Source organism: Pipistrellus hanaki (assembly GCF_964339955.1).
Source record: "Pipistrellus hanaki genome assembly, chromosome: 10".
NCBI lineage: Eukaryota > Metazoa > Chordata > Mammalia > Chiroptera > Vespertilionidae > Pipistrellus > Pipistrellus hanaki.
In genome coordinates, this window is record NC_140512.1 from 6,553,298 (window position 1) to 6,569,837 (window position 16,540).

Here is a 16,540-nt window from a genome sequence, read left to right on the forward strand (position 1 = left end):
ACAATACCCAGAGCTGCCCTGCTCCCTCTTTGTTCAACTTATTGGCCTAAGCAACTTTATTAGAAAATATTTTTAACTCTCCCCTTGTCCCAAAATTTGCAGATGAATAGGTTGTGTCATAAAACATATTTAATCTTATCTTAGTTAGTGCCTAATAGTTTTATATCACACACATATTTTCGGGGGTTCTAAAACACAGCCCTCAAGCCCCTATTATTCCAATCTCTGAGAATGTAAGAATGTTCATTCTTTTTCTTTTTTTATCCTCGCTGAAGGATGTTTTTCCATTGATTTCTTTTTTTTTTTTTTAATATATTTTATTGATTTTTTTACAGAAGGGAAGGGAGAGAGATAGAGAGCTAGAAACGTCAATGAGAGAGAAACATCGACCAGCTGCCTCTTGCACACCCCCTCCTGGGGATGTGCCTGCAACCGACGTACATGCCCCTGACCGGAATCGAACCTGGGACCTTTCAGTCCGCAGACTGACGCTCTACCACTGAGCCAAACCGGTTTCAGCCATTGATTTCTTAAAGAGAGTGGGAGAGAGAGGGAAAGACATAGAGAAATATTGATGTGAGAGAAATATACCCATTGGTTGCCTCTTGCACATGCTCTGATCAGGGCCTAAGCCAGGGATAATCCTACAACTGAGGTGTGTGCCCTTGACCAGAATTGAACCTAGAACCCTTTGGTCCACAGGCCAACACTCTATCCACTGAGCCAAACTGGCCATGGCTGAATATTCATTCTTTTACCAAGCATTTATCCAGCAGTGAAGCAGGTGGTTAGTCATTTCCCAATACCCATTCTCCCCTTCCATCTTCAATGGCTCATGGCCAGCCATGAGAGACAGCATATCCCAGTATCCTCTGAAGCTGGGTGTGGCCACATGACAACATTTACCACAATAAAATGTGAGTGGAAGTGATGTATGCCACTTACAAGTTGTTTATAGGAAACTGCTTGCCCTATGATTTCAGTCTATCCCTCTTCCTAAAGACGTGAGTGGAAATACGGAAGTAACACAGTGTTAACTCTGCAGACAAGACCTAAGGAATGTTAGAAAAGCAAAAATGGGAGAAACCCAGATTGTGAATGACCTCATGGCAAAGGCAGCCCACCAGTCCGGGCCCTTACATTCCTCTGAAATTTTACTCAATAGAATGAAACTTCAGCCCTATTTGAGCCACTAATTAAGTTTCTTTGTTACAGCCACTTAGCCACTTAGCCAGATCCTAAAGATCTAAGAGACTAAAAATGTAAAACCACATTTGCAAACTGTGGTGTAAGCATGTAAAGGAAACAAAGAGGGTTCGAAGTTAGGGCCTCTCTGAGGAAGCATCGAGTAGCTAAGCTCAGGGTCATAGGGAAAAACTGGGTGGGGGGATTCATCCCAGGTTACAAGGTCAATGGGGCAAAAAAGAGCTTGGCTTTTGGATGGGACTCAAGGTGAACAATGTGAGCTGTGTGGCATTATGAGGAAAGGCTCTTCCTAAACATGTGTGTGTGTGTGTGTGTGTTACACACATACATGTATATAATAGCATAGACACATTGAATTAAATATGGGTAAATTATCTGTGCTTTTATAGTTGCTTCTAATTCTATTTTCTTTTTTGAACCAGAAACTTCCTCTCATCTTGCACTTATTCCAGCACTGAATCTGGGAAAACTGATCATTTTGAGACCCCAAGAACTCTGAGTTATAGCACCCTTAGCTTTTCAGATCCCCTTTTTTCTCAGCACACAATATCCTCAGAGTCATTTGTATCTACTGTGTCCTCCTTTTTCATCATTTCTGATCACAAACACCTGAAAGCCCCTGAGTTTCTGTAATTCTTACCCTCTTCTCTCTTCAGTCCCTTGGTCTTCACAGGAAAGCTGGGGTATGAAGTTTATGTTAGCATTTCCAGACACTGTCTTCTGATGCAAAAGTCGTCATAAAACCCAAGTCACGTGTTGATCACTGAAACCAACTATAATTAAAGGCTTACTTTCAAGGTAAGTTGGAGAGAAAGAAATATCACCTCCAAATACTCTATAGGACTTTGATAATAAAATTCTAAAAGTTTAAATGTCTAACTAGATTCTAATAAAAATATTAATAAATAATGTGATATGGCATAAATTAGTAATCATGTTTTGTAATTATTTGTACACTCCTTCAAAAGGGATGGTATCTTCTCTCTTCAAAATTTTACATCATCCCTGAATAAGTTCTCACTAATGAAGGAGCAAAGACATGAGACAGGATTCACATATAAGGCAGCAAGAAAGCAGAGGGAGGAAAGAAGTTCCAAGAGGGGGAAGGGATAGGGTTAGCGGAGGTCAGGAAGAGGTGAAGCCAGACGAATTCCTAGAGCCGGAAGATCAAATCTCGAGGTTCCTCTGAAGGGCACCTGCAGCTGACAGGTACCGAGGCGTCACCCACCTCACACAAATTAGATGCTCAGTCAGGAACTGCCCTGGATGCCTTCCTATCATCCTGAAAGAAAAAAGAAAAAAAAAATGAGTGAGAGAGAGAAAGAAGAAAAGGAAAAATTGGGTCGGTCAAATCAGTTGGGGAAAAGAATACACACAACAATATTAAGAATGAGTACTTAGCTGTCAGAGAGAAGGGAGTTGCGGGTTGGGTAAGAAGGGTGAAGGAATTAAGCAAAGAAGAAGGAGGAGAAGGAGGAGGAAGATTCATGGACACAGACAACAATATGGTGATTGCCAAAGGGAAGAGGGAGTGGGAAGAGGTAGAAGAGGGTAAAGGGGGGGAAATAAATGGTAATGGAAGGAGACTTGACTTGGGGCAGTAAACACACAATACCATATACAGATGAAGTATTGTAGAATTGGATACCTGAAACCTATTTAATTTTATTAACCAATGTCAGTCCAGTAAATTCCATTTAAAAAAATAAAAACAAACAACTAACCTTAAAAATGATATTCCACCTTAATTGAAATCGCACATCAAATAACCCTCAAATAAAACAAACAAACAAAAACAAATAAGTGCTCAGGAGCCAGACTGCTGGGTTTAAAAGTAAGCTTTAGCATTGTCTAGTTGGGTGACCTCTCTCTTCAGTTTCTTCTTCTTTAAAAGGGAGATTATAATAGCACCCACATTCCTAGTGTTGTGGAGAGGATTCAAAAGAGCCATTCCACGCAGCATGCTTAGCCCAGTACCTAGCACAACATAAACTATCAACAAACCTCAGCTGCTTAAGTATATATAGGCTCAGCTTCAGGAGAATAACTACTCATGATTATAAGATTGGAAAGCTATAAAATAAAAAATAAGTTCCCTTCTACAAGGTCAGTTAGATAAATTTGTGTTTTCTAGGTGGGCAAAGAAAGAGCTACCTTCAGCTCTTTCATGTATTTGTTTAGATTTAACAAGGCAAAAGGGTGTGTAGGAAAAGAGCCCAGGGGAAGGAGAGAAAGTGGAATTTGAAGAACGTGTCATCTGGCCCATCTTATACAGATACTTGCTAAGTCACATAGCCCAACTTTCTTTCTTTCTTTTTTTTTAATATATATTTTATTGATTTTTTACAGAGAGGAATGGAGAGAGATAGAGAGCTAGAAACGTCGATGATAGAGTCATCGATCAGCTGCCTCTTGCACACCCCCTACCGGGGATGTGCCCGCAACCAAGGTATATGCCCTTGACCGGAATTGAACCCAGTCAAGCAGACCGACGCTCTACCACTGAGCCAAACTGGTTTCGGCATAGCCCAACTTTCATCGCACAGTTCCAGGGCACAGCCCACAGGCCCTAGAAATGTCAAAGCGACATCATTTGGTGTAACACCTGGCACACATATCAGGATTCTTAATTGTAAACTGAAGAGACTGAGTATTGTTGACTTAATTGAAAAAGGAACACAGAAAATTGCTAGGAAGACTGGAATCCCAGCTTGAAAAATGAAAAGCTTGGCAGCCAGAGCTAAATGTCAGTCACAGAGCCAGTCTGGTGAGTAGACAGCTGTCCCTGCCCCAAGCCCTGCCTCTGCCCCCTGCCCGGCCAAACCGCTAGAACTGGTTGCTACTTCACCGTGGCTGTGCTGGAAATAGATGAGGCTATTGAGAGCAAAAATGTGGCCTTTTCTGACTCACAGTGAGGAATTCCCTGAACATAAAAGTTCAGATGTTGGCCAATCCTACAGAAGGAGGAGGAGGAGGAGGAGGAGGAGGAGGAAGAGGAGGAGGAGGAGGAGAAAAAGGAGGAGGAGGAGGACGACGACGAGGAGGAGGAGAAGAAGAAGAAGAAGAAATGAAAGAGAAATAAAGAAGAAAACTATCTGATGCAATAATTCATGATACATCCACTGTTTTAACCAATCATTAAATAAAAATTGTGCCACAGCAACACAGATGTTCTTTATGATATAATGTAAATGTATTGATGAGTTTGCTTCTGTTTGTTCATTTCTTTTGTTTTTAGATTTCACATATGAGTGTGAAAGGAATTAAGGAGTAGAAATTGTCACTTATTGCTGAAACCGGTTTGGCTCAATGGATAGAGCGTCGGCTTGGGGACTGAAGGACCCGGGTTCGATTCCGGTCAAGGGCATGTACCTTGGTTGCGGGCATATCCCCAGTAGGGGGTGTGCAAGAGGCAGCTGATCGATGACCCTCTCTCATCGATGTTTCTAACTCTCTATCCCTTCCTTTCTGTACAAAATCAATAAAATATATTTAAAAAAAAAAAGAAATTGTCACTTATAAAAACAGTCATGTGGCTGTAAAGTAAGGCAAGGGAATGTAGTCAGCAATATTGTAGGAACTATGCATGTGTCAGATGAGTACTAGGTATCAGGGTAACCACTTCATAAGGTATATACTAGTAGGTGAATCACCCCTACATTGTATACCTGAAATTAATATAATATTGCATGTCAACTGTAATTTTAAAAAATTAAATAAGTTGTCACACCTTGCTAAAGTCTGCATCTCTCTCATAGAAGGAATATTTTTTATCTAAGATAATGAATTGCAAGTGAAATCCTGGGGTCCACAGGGGACACACCAATGAAGGCAGAATGCTCCCTCAACTTCCATGGTTTCTGAATCAACAGCAACAAGGGAGCTCACTGCCATCGGCGTGGCTGGGGCAGGGCCATTAAGAAGTGCGGCTTTCTTCTTGGTTTTGTCTCTATCTCATCTGTCAAACCATATACAGAATTTCTGAAATGGAAAAGATAAAATGGATTGGCCAGTTTCTCTTTACCCATGAGATAGAAGGGGTCTGAGCAATTCATGGAGGTAAGCACGAAGGAAGAAACCCTCTGGCCATATATCTCACTATTCAAACCTACTTGTTCTTAATAACTTTTAGATCTTTGGTGTTTAATTGTTATTGTAATTAATTTCTATAATGACAATGATTAATTATTGACATTATTAATTAATATATCTAGCCTGATGTTAATTTTTGCCCGCAATTCTTTTTTAAAATCTTTTCCTTATTGGTTTTTAGAGAGAGAGGAAGGGTGAGGGAGAAATAGAAACATGGATTAGAGAGAAACATTGATTCACTGCCTCCTGCACAACCCCACCGGGGATCAATGCCCAACCACTGAGCCACACCAGCCGGGCTGGCTGCAATTTTAATACCCATTTACCTTTATATTAAAGATGAACGAAAATATTTTCTTACCACTATTGCTGCTGGCACCATGCTGGGACTCAGTTTCTTCACCTGTAAAATAGAAAAGCCATATTAGATGACTTCTAATGTCCCTTTTTGTCTCACTTTCTGTCATTCTATAACTAAATAATATTAGAAATATTGAAATGTCTATAATTATGCCAAGTCTTTGCTCGCTTACAAAAGTTAGAAAAGTAGAAGGAAGCAAAGTTATGCTCCTCTACATATCACCCTGCATCTGACTTTGCGTCAATTGAGTTCTGAGAATAACTGGCTTCTAAAGACTGGCCCTTTTTAGGCCTCAGAATATATTTCTTCACATTCTTGGTGAACCCACTTCCTTTGCTTATTTTTGGTCAATAAGTGCTAAAAGCCCTAGCTGGTTTGGCTCGGTGGACAGAGCATCAGCCTGTGGACTGAGGGGTCCCAGGTTCAATTCTGGTCAATGCATGTACCTTGGTTGCAGGAGGCAGCTGATTGATGTTTCTCTCTCATCAATGTTTCTAACTCTATTCCTCTCTGCAAAAAAATCAATAAAAAATATTTTTAAAAATAAGTGCTAAAAAGAAAACTCTGAAAACTAGCTATTTTGGGCGAACCTGAGTTGTTGTGGGCTTTTTCTTCATTAAGTGACTCAGTTTGCAGTACATAAAATAACCAAATGAAAATTGTGGGGCTGAATATCACACACTCAAATGTTTCCAGCCATGTGGATATTAGCTTTCATAGAGATGAAATATCTGTATTAAAAACTGAATATCTGCCGAAACCGGTTTGGCTCAGTGGATAGAGCGTCGGCTTGGGGACTGAAAGGTCCCAGGTTCGATTCTGGTCAAGGGCATGTGCCTTGGTTGCGGGCACATCCCCAGTAGGAGGTGTGCTAGAGGCAGCTCATCGATGTTTCTAACTCTCTATCTCTCTCCCTTCCTCTCTGTACAAAATCAATAAAATATATATATTTTTTAAATAAAATAAAATAAAATAAAAACTGAATATCTCCACCCTAGCCAGTGTGGTTCAGTGGATAGAGTGTAGGCCTGCACACCTAAGGGCCCCAGGTTCAATTCCGGTCAAGGGCATGTACTTGGTTGCAGGCTCCTCTCTGGCCCTGGCGCCCTGGTCAGGACTCCTGCAGGAGGCAACTAATCAATGTGTTTCTCTCACATCAGTGTTTCTCTCTGTCTCTCCCTCTCCCTTCCACTCTCTCTAAAAATCAATGGAAATATATCCTCGGGTGAAAATAAAATAAAATATGGCAAATTTTAAATAAATGAATATTTCCATTTTTATCCACATATTGGGTGTGCTACAGACATAACTTGTGAGTGAATATAAATGGTTTCTTCCTTCTCTCTGCAAAGAATTCCCTTAATCAGTGTCTGATATGGAAATAGCCTTTTGTTGTTAAAGTAATCCCCTCATTGACTCTGTTGTTAAATTTGACCTCTCTCTAGCTTTGTTTTTCACTCAAATATTTGTCATTTGTTTATTTCCCCAAGAATGCATAGTCATAGTTTACATGTAAGTCTGGTATTAAACAGTCAGTTTCTCCAGCTCTCTGATTCTTTGCCAGCAAGCAATTACCCACTCTAGTACCTCTACCAACAAGGATGGCCTGGTCACTCTTTGTACAGGGCTAGTGTGGCTGGCCCTTGGGGAGGCCCTACAGCAAAGTGGGTAAGAGTTTGGGCTCTGGGTTCAGGAGACACGTTACTGAATGTCTTGTAACCTCTCCATTTCCTGATCTGTAAGATCAACAATAATAAAAATGCCTTCTTGGAGCTGAGTAAAGATGAAACGACTTAATGTATGTAAAGTATTGGCATAGCATTGGAAATTGCCTGGCTCCGAGTAGTCCTGAGTAAATACCAGATTTTCAGCATCCTGAAAAACCACATAAGTTTTAGAGGATAAAACTTAAAAGGCAACAAGAACAACTATCTTAGTTTGTAAATTTAAGAATCTGAAAGTAGAGGAAGGTATAGAAAGGTTAAGTATGGAAAAGATAGGTATCCTACAGGGATTATCTTTTTCTGTTCGTGGGAGTCAAGGCCCCTGCCCTCAAGAAGCTTAAGATCCTTTGGGGGAGCCTTAACTGTTTGGCTCAGTGGATGGAGCATAGGCCTGTGGACTCAAGGGTCTCAGGATCAATTCAGGTCAAGGGCATGTACCTTGGTTTTGGGCACATCCCCAGTGGGAGTGTGCAAGAGACAGCTGAATGCATGTTTCTTTCCGATCGATGTTTCTAGGTCTTTATCCCTCTCTTTGAAAAATCAATAAAATATATATATTTTTTTAAAAAAGGACAAGATCTGGGGGAGTTAAGACCAACAGTCTGGTCCCTGGTCCCTGTGTAAAAGGTGAGTTCCAGGAGGGTCTCGCCTGAAAGAGTGGGACGTAGTCCAGAGAGCTTTCTAGAAAGAAGTGAGGCAGGGCCAGGTTCGCCTCTGGGGGGAAGAGGGAGAGGACAGTGAGAAGGATGCTGCCAGACGGGAGGAGCCTGTCCCCTAGGCGCCCAGCGAGTAGAAGCTTCTACTCATCCCACTTGCAGCCACCGCTACCCGCCCACGCGTCTCCGTGGAAGGGGAAGGGGAATGGGTGGTACCCAGTTACACCGCGATTGGAACTATCTGGGCGGATGGGGCCGGCAGAGAGGAGCATCTCCCTCCCGCTTGCAAGTCTGAAGAACTTGAACTCGGGGCCAGCTTCCCACGGGAATGTGCGTTCTGTCCCCCCGCGGGGCTCGCGGGTGGAAGCCGGAGGCCTCACCTGGGAAGTCAGGCCGCCCCCAGCCGGCGTCCCCTTCCCGGGAGACACCAGGGACCCTGAGGCCCCATGGCCCCTTGGGAGGAGCCCCGATTCAGGCTCCATTCACCGTCATCCCGCCCGGCTCGCGGGCCGCACCCCGCGGAGGCCCAGACGCTGCGCCCGCGCCCGCCCCGTGGGTGCCGGAGGCCGCGGGGGGAGCGGCGTCCGCGGCGGAGCCCCAGAGGAGCGGGAGCCCAGGGAGGAGAGTGCCGTCACCTCGGCGTCCGGCTGCCTCCGTCCTGCGGGCCCGCGGGCCCCGCATCCTCCCGGGCGGCCAGTGGCCCGGCGCCCAGAGTCCGCGCTGGAGCCTTGGCGATGCCGAGTTCCCGCGGCCGCGGCCCCGCGCCCGGCCCCCGCGCTCCCGGGTGACCGGTCCCCGCACCTGCTGCCCGGTTTCAGGGGGAGGAAAGTCCCCGCGGTTTCAGACCCCGCTTCCTGCATGGTTCTTACGGGTCTGTGGCATTTCTCTCTGAAAAGGAAGCAGGTCATCGTCTGTAACCAGCACCGTTAAAGAGCATCCCAGCCTAAAAAGAAAAGAAAAAAGAAAAAGTCACTCGAGTTCCCCTTTATATTCTGTTGCAAGCAGTTGCGTTTTTGTTACTGCTCTCCACGCTAGCCTAAAAGGAAAACGCAAAGCAACCTGATTTCTAGAGATGAGCCTTTGAGACTGGATGTTTTACGGACACATTTCCAGTACCACTGGACGGCTTAAGAAACTGGAAACGTATTTTTGTTGTGGCTGGCCATGTTGAAAAAGAGACGGTGGTCTTTTCATTTATTGCCCATGACCCCAAAATGCAGTCTTTGGGGAACAGTCTGCAGGATGTAATGGGGGTTGGGATGTCTCCCCCTCACCACCACCTCCACCACCAAAAAAAGGCCGCAGTGTTCACTGGCTAGAGTCTGCGGAGGAGCAGAGTTGCTTGATTGATATTTGGTTTGCCGTTCTGCCATCGAAGGTCAGCTACAGTTGATGACTGGTGTTATTAAAAATAAGGATCTATAACTCCAGGGACTCCAGTTCAGCTTTTCAAATGCTGACAGCACACAGGCCCCTCTGGGCAGCAAGCTCTGTCTGCTGCCATCAGTAGAACCCACAGAGGGAAGCAAATGTAGAAAGTCATGTTGCAAGGAAACTTTAATTTCATTGTTTGGGCTGGTGTGTGTGTGTGTGTGTGTGTGTGTGTGTGTGTGTGTGTGTTATACATACCAGTAAGTGGGTTGTAGAGAAAATTAACACATATAGACCAGAACAATTCAGGAGGCTATGCTGTGCCACAAACCAACCAGAAACAAGCGAAAGAAAGAAAGATGAAAGAAAGAAAGAAAGATGAAAGAAAGAAAGATGAAAGAAAGAAAGGAAGGAAGGAAGGAAGGAAGGAAGGAAGGAAGGAAGGAAGATTCAGGGCTAACACACCTCCTGGACTATTTCTTGCATCTCTAAACCCTTTCCAGCTGATACCTCTTGACAATTTAACGGAGGTTGAACTTGGGTGCAGGCAACTTCTCTCTCATTTATTCTCACCATCTGTAGTTAAAAACAACAACAAATGTATGTGTTGAATCTTACCTGCTCTATTTCTGCCTTCATATTTTAAGGACATATGTCTTTAGCAGCAAGTACCCCAACATTGGATTGCTCAAACAAGATGGCAGAAACATTCAACTGGGATTCAGTAATCCTGGTGGCCTCAGAATAGAGGTCTTGGCTAGTAAACCAGAAGAGGAAAAACATAAACAATATCCAGCCTGAAGTAGGTCACACAGAATGAATGAGAGAGGGTAAAATCAAAGCCGGAGTTCAGAATTCAGAGCTGCATTGGCCTCGGGTTCTAAGCCCCCTGGTTTTACCATTCAGACCCATCCACCGGATGCCTTGTCTTTCTGATTCATAAAATAAGAGGCTGGGTAATGGGTCCTTTCCAGTTCTGAGCATCCAGATATAAGTAGTCCTATGGAAGCACTATTATGTTCTCTCAGAACTCAAGGGGGAGGGGATGAAAGTCAGGCAAAATATAGGCTTATCTACAGCAGAGGGTCACCAAACTAGTGAGTAGCTTATCTGATAGGGACTTGTTAACTTGTGTCCTTGTGCATATTGAAAAAGCGACAGCATTTCTGAGAGTTAAGAGCCATATTTTACAGTCCCATCCAATATAAAGAAAGATGTTGCAATGTGCCAATTTCAAATTTTTAAAACAAGGTTTGTCTATCATTCAAAATAGTAAATTAAAGACTCAGACTCCTGGAGCTTCTACCGCAAAAATAGATTGTTCTTCAGGAAGAAACACGAAGAGCAATGACCAGTTTTGCTTTGTTTTCACAGACGTGCTCAGCCATCAGAAAAGCTTAATAACTCCCTATTTAGTATGCATTTATGCAGTGATTACATGAACTTTGACCTCTGGAGAGCTGTAGCAATTAGCTTCAGTGTCCAGCATCTTCTCCCGCCATTCCCCACTGGCTTCCTTGGGTCTTGCTTTTTCATCTCAGTCATTCGTGTACCGGGAGAGGGTAAGATTTTAAAGTTGACTTTCCACCGGAGGTATTTGCTTCGGCACATTTCAATTCCCCCTCTTCGCCTCCCTCCTGTCTAAACAGCCATTGCAGATGGATATTGGGGCTCCGATTGTCGATATTACTCAAACACAAATGGATTTCAATTCAATCTCGCCCGATCCTTTCGAAAAGAAGATAAACTCTAATGGCCCAAAGAGCTTCATTTCATAGCTGTGGCATCTGAAATAAATCGGATCCCTTCTGTCAGGCTAATTTAACGTTTTTTAAATATTCAATGTAATTTATTTTAAGTCCAATGAAACCCAGTGGATTGGCAGAAAGCTAACAGGAGGAGGCAAGAGGAGGGCAGCTGGGAGCTCCGCTCCCTCCTCCCCCGAAAAAAGAGCCAGGAAGGGAGATGAAAGTGCTTTAACTTTCTAGTAAACACTGTTTAGCAAAAGAATAATAGGAAAGTTGCCCCTTGCCCAAAGAGGGATGGAACTATAATTGTTGCCTTCAGTGGAGAGCTCAGATAAACCGCTGGGACTCATTCTAAAGTGACCCATCACTGCATTCATCTCTTCTTGAACTTTCGGTGAACCTGAGATTAAACAGGGGTGAGCAGCTAAGCAGTTTGTTGTTAGCAGCCTTTTCAACAACCCTTTCAGACTGAGTAAATATTGATCGGTTTGAATCTGATTGCCCCAGAGGAAAACACCACAGCATCTGAATAGCCTCCCAAAGTAAACTTTCAAAGGTGAAGCCGAGACTTCGGAGCCACCGCGGGATCTCAGCACACACACAGCCTAGTGTGGGGACTCCCGCAATTTGGGGATTGTTTTAAATGTGATGTGAGCGGAGAGAGGAGAAAACATTTGAAAACTGGAATTTTATAGTGTCTTTATCCCGAGTCCCTAACTGAGACGCTTGTCCTTTTTTAAAATCTATCAACAAAATGCTATTTTCTGTTTTTCCTCTTTTGTCGTTTCAGTTACCCTAACTGTCATTTTTCAAGATGCTAACTCTGCTCCTCAGAGACCAAAACAGAAAAAGAGAGACCTTGAAATAGGATGTGTTAAGCGCCTTTGATTTAATCGATTGGGACAACTACAAAGATACAAATGTTTTTCTTGTTGAAAGGTATATTAATGTTTCCTAAATATGTTGCTTATTAACTGATTTATTCCACGACCTAGAAAAAGGCTTGGGGTGTTTAGCCATAATTTATCGTTCTCTCTCTCCCTCTCTCTCTCTCTCTCTCTCTCTCTCTCTCTCTCTCTCTCCCCCCCCCCCCCCCCCTACATTAAAACCAGCACCTTAAAGATTGGAATCTCCAGGATTCCAGCCCGTGGGGCCCTGCTTTTAGATATTGAAATCTCGGCAGTGGCATGCAAATGACACTTTAACACATTAAAGTATTTGGAAACCAGCCATCTGTTTTGCTGTGTGGCCTTACACTAACAAACAAAAGATACTGTATGGGGGGGGGGGGGATGAAAGAAAGAGTTGGCTCACTTTGAAGTTCTCACCCATCCACTTGAATCTTTTAGAAGCCGCCCCAGAACCCCGGAGCCCAGGGAGGGCACAGGGTGCCCTTGATATGGCCGCAGCCACTGCGCCTGCAAAGCCAGGCTTCCCCCTCTGCCCGGAGGAACAGGAAATCTCCTAGGTGCCCCAGGAGGCCTGTGAATTTCAAGTTTTTGTGGGATTCCCTCCCCCAGACTCCCAGCCTGTCCTTTGTAAAACAGCCTTTGGAGAGGAAGGAAGCCCTAGGTCTGTGTTTGTTTGTGACGCTGCAAACGTTCTGCTCCGCTCTGGGGCTAAGTGAAAGCCTCTAAAATGGTGTGAAAGTAAAGGAAAATGGGTAAGCAGTCTAGGAGAGCCACACGGACCTCTCTGATTGTCGGCTTCCTCTGACGGAGACACACATGTCTTGGTTGGAAGCAACTTGAACAGTGAGAGATTTCCGGGCGGCTTGCTTCCACAGGTTATCCTGGAGGAACCTGTTGAGCTCAGAGAAGTAAGTCACTCCTGTTTTCCAGGGTTTTGTGACATGGAATTACGAACTGAAGACCCATTCATTATACCCGAGATGGCTATGAAATCAAACCTTAATGTGATGGGGATGAGATGTGTGACTTAGAGGGGATGGTGGGACGTGGAGGGTGGCAGGAAGGGGTAGAGAAACAGGAAGAATGGGAGGAGGGCTGTGAGGTCTACTGAAAACAGACCACACTCAGTTTAAAGGGTGGAATACATTGGAGCGCTGACAATCCAGAAAGAAGGGAGAAGGGTGGGGTGGGGTGGGGTCCCCATCCTTGAATAGCTTGATACTGGAGCTAATTAAATGTGAATCTCTTAGTTCTTGGTTCACTGATGTGAGGAAAGACTGACTGAAGAGTTGCAGCTTTTGAAGGGGGTTCTGTTTATACATACGTCAACATTCAGCTGGAGGTGAAAAGGTTAGCACTTGACCCAGGAAGTACCCATGTTTGTTTCAAAAATAGATCTGCTTTATGAAATTCTTCACCATTTTTCCATTATGAACTTTGATTATAATAAGGGGACTACCGTTATTTTAAAGAAAAACCAACCTATGATAGCCATTGGTTAGATGCAATTACACTCTTAGAGGAAGCTTCAATTACATAGTGGAAAGCACTTTTTTTTTCCCCAAAGAAAAGTCCCATCTCTTTGAAAATGCACACCGTCCTTCTCTCCGTCCCCACACAAAATGACTCAACTTTGTAAGAACCAACGAACTGCAGCCAAGCCAAATACACGGATGCTCAAACATACCTGAAAGTTGAATATATTTATTACAGACATCTTAAGACCCGTAAACTCTGCTCTGGATCAATCACTCCAGGATCTCAGAGCTGTTCATGATTGTACAGGAAATGGGGAATACCATAGGCTCACAAGGGATAACTGATAGAACTCAGTGTGGTACTTCGGGGACATCAACACATTGTGCGACATGCAAAAGACTATTCATGAATCACACAAAATATACATTCATTGTGCCATCCATCACATTAACGATTGAGCTGAAAATACATCATATCCAGCTAAGATAACTGAGGAAGGAAGAAGCTGGCTTGACTAATACCTCAAGGTTCCGAATAATCCAGCACAAGTTTACAGAGCGTGTGGCCAGAGAAACAAGGAAGGGGCTGGGGATGGGGAGAGACTTCAGCCCAGGCAGCAAGGTTTCTGAACCTTGTGCTCTGCAGGCCTTCTTCACTCACTGAAAGAACACATTGAGGCTACCCTCCGAGGCATCTGATTGAGTTTAAGTGAGGGCTTTTATTTTGTAACCTTTCACCGCATATAAAATTGTACCAGCTTGGAGAGTTGCCCACCCTGTTTGAATCACTTAATCTAAACATTTCTAGAAAATCTGTATAAAGATAAATCTCTCGGGACAAAGTATTTACAACCAGCCAACTCACACACGAGAAGGAATTAAATTAAAAGTGAATTAATTCATTGTGTAAACACGCTCATTAGTGCATCTCTTCTTCATGAGCTCCTGGACTCTCTCCTTTCTCTTCACCCCACTCTGAGGACCAAGTAGGGGAGATCTGTAAATATACAGACAGATAAAAGGTGGGAGGCCTCCCTTTGACATGTTTCTGCGGGCAAAGGAGGCAGTTTTCCAAAGGGCATCTGAAAGGAACAGTAGGTTCCTGGGAACTCTCCTAAAATAGGGGGCCCTCAGAAAACGGGTGCCGGCACCCCACCTGCGTTAAGAAGTTAACACACACACCCCTCCCTCCCCAATCAAACATCTAGTCCAGAACTCTCAGTAAACACATTATCCTGCCTAGGAGCGGCCCAGATAGGATCAGAAATAAAGAGAAAGACTGCGAATGGAAAGGAAGATAAGCTAAGAATGTGCTTTGAGTAAGAAGTCCCGGCCCGAGGAGGAGGAAGGAGCCCGGGCCGGAGCCTGGGGCTGGGCCGGCCTCAGTGGGAGGTAGGCAGCGTGTCGGAGGTAGAAGAGCCCGGGGAGGGAACGCAGGGCGACGAGCTGGACTTCTCCGAGGACTCCTCGGCCTTCTCCTCGCTGCCCGGCGGGGTGGCGGGGGAGATGGGCAGGAGGCCCTCCTTCTCTCGCTTCTTCTGCTTCATGCGGCGGTTCTGGAACCAGATCTTCACCTGCGTCTCGTTGAGCTGCAGGGACGCGGCGATCTCCACGCGGCGGGCGCGGGTCAGGTACTTGTTGAAGTGAAACTCCTTCTCCAGCTCCGTGAGCTGCTTGGTGGTGAAGTTGGTGCGCACCGCGTTGGCTTGGCCGGCGTAGCCGTACTCTCCAACTTTTCCTGGGGGGAAGCGACAAGAGAAAGGGGTGAATACTAAACAGTCCACAGGAGAGCCCTGGAGGCTCAGAGCAATAGGCAGGTAAGGGGAGACGGAGAACTCCTCCACACGCACCCCGGGCTGGGGAGGGTGAGTGATGAGGTGCAAAGTGTTCATCTGAAGTCAGCCATTAGTGTGGCCAGACCGGTGATTAATGGAGCCCAGGGGTCTTACCGGGACAGCCCCACGCGCACACACACCCACCCACTTCCCACTTCCAGGACCTCTCCGTCCCAGTCCCTCCGGAAACTGTCCCAGAGCCTCCTCTGCCCCCCACACACACCTGGGCAACCCCCAGTGCCCTGCGACCCCGCTGGACAGCCAGGCTTCTTCTTTATTAATTTTTAATTTATTCATTTCCCTTGGAAACCAGGCATACTAAGTCCTTCCAGAATCATCAGGGAGCATGACTGACCTGTTTTGGGAGGGTTCCTTTTGACTTTCATCCAGTCAAAGGTCTGCGCCGGCGAGGTGTCGGGCGCGGGGGAGCGGCAGGCGTCGCGGTGGCTGGCGTGGAGAGGGGACAGGGGGTTACTATAGGCGGCCAGGGCCAGGCTCTGGTGCTCTTGTCCGTATGAGTGGTGGTGCATGTACTGAGGCGATCCCACCGCGCCCCCGGCATAACCCTGGTGGTGGTGGTGGTGGTGGTGGTGTTGGACCATGGGAGATGAGAGGTTTCCAGAGTACACGGCGGGGGCGCACGAGGGGTACCCCGCACTTACTTCTGCGTCCTGGCTCAGCGTGTAAGGGCTGTAGGGCGCGCCCAAGTTCTGCGCCCCGTAGCCCGGACCGCAGCCCGCGTGGGGGTACGACACCCCCAGGTTCCCGGGAGGCTGGTAGGCGGCCGGCTGCGGGGGGTGGTGGTGGTGGTGGTGGTGGTGGGGCGAGCCGATCTGCACCCCCCTGCCCACCAGGAAGCGGTCGTCGCCGCCGCAGCCGCTGGCACTGACGGCGCAGGACGGCAGAGTTGTAATCCCGGGCTCCGCGGGGTAGGCGCGCGCCGCGCAGGCCCCCGGGTCGCCGCCGCCGCCGCCGCCGAGGACGGGGAAGTCCAGGAAGGAGCTCATGCCCGCGCTGTCCATCCGTCACGGAGCGGCCGGGTCCGCGGAGCAGCCCTGGGTGACCGTGCCAACTTTCTCCCGCCCTCCATGGGGCCGGGGAAGAAAAATGATATGAATGTACAGTGCGCGGGGGGGGGGGGGGGGGGGGCGGGGGCCG

The 16,540-nt window shown here is 46.0% G+C and overlaps 1 protein-coding gene across 1 annotated transcript; it reads right to left on the reverse strand.

Moving 5' to 3' along the window:
* Positions 1-13,760: 13,760 nt before the first annotated feature.
* On the reverse strand, positions 13,761-16,506 carry HOXA1 (homeobox A1). The gene is made up of 2 exons (XM_084897718.1): positions 15,738-16,506; positions 13,761-15,285 (listed from the first exon to the last, which is right to left on the reverse strand). The coding sequence occupies exons 1-2, from the start codon at positions 16,402-16,404 to the stop codon at positions 14,930-14,932; spliced, it is 1,023 nt and encodes a 340-aa protein (XP_084753844.1). The 5' UTR covers positions 16,405-16,506; the 3' UTR covers positions 13,761-14,929.
* Positions 16,507-16,540: the final 34 nt, after the last annotated feature.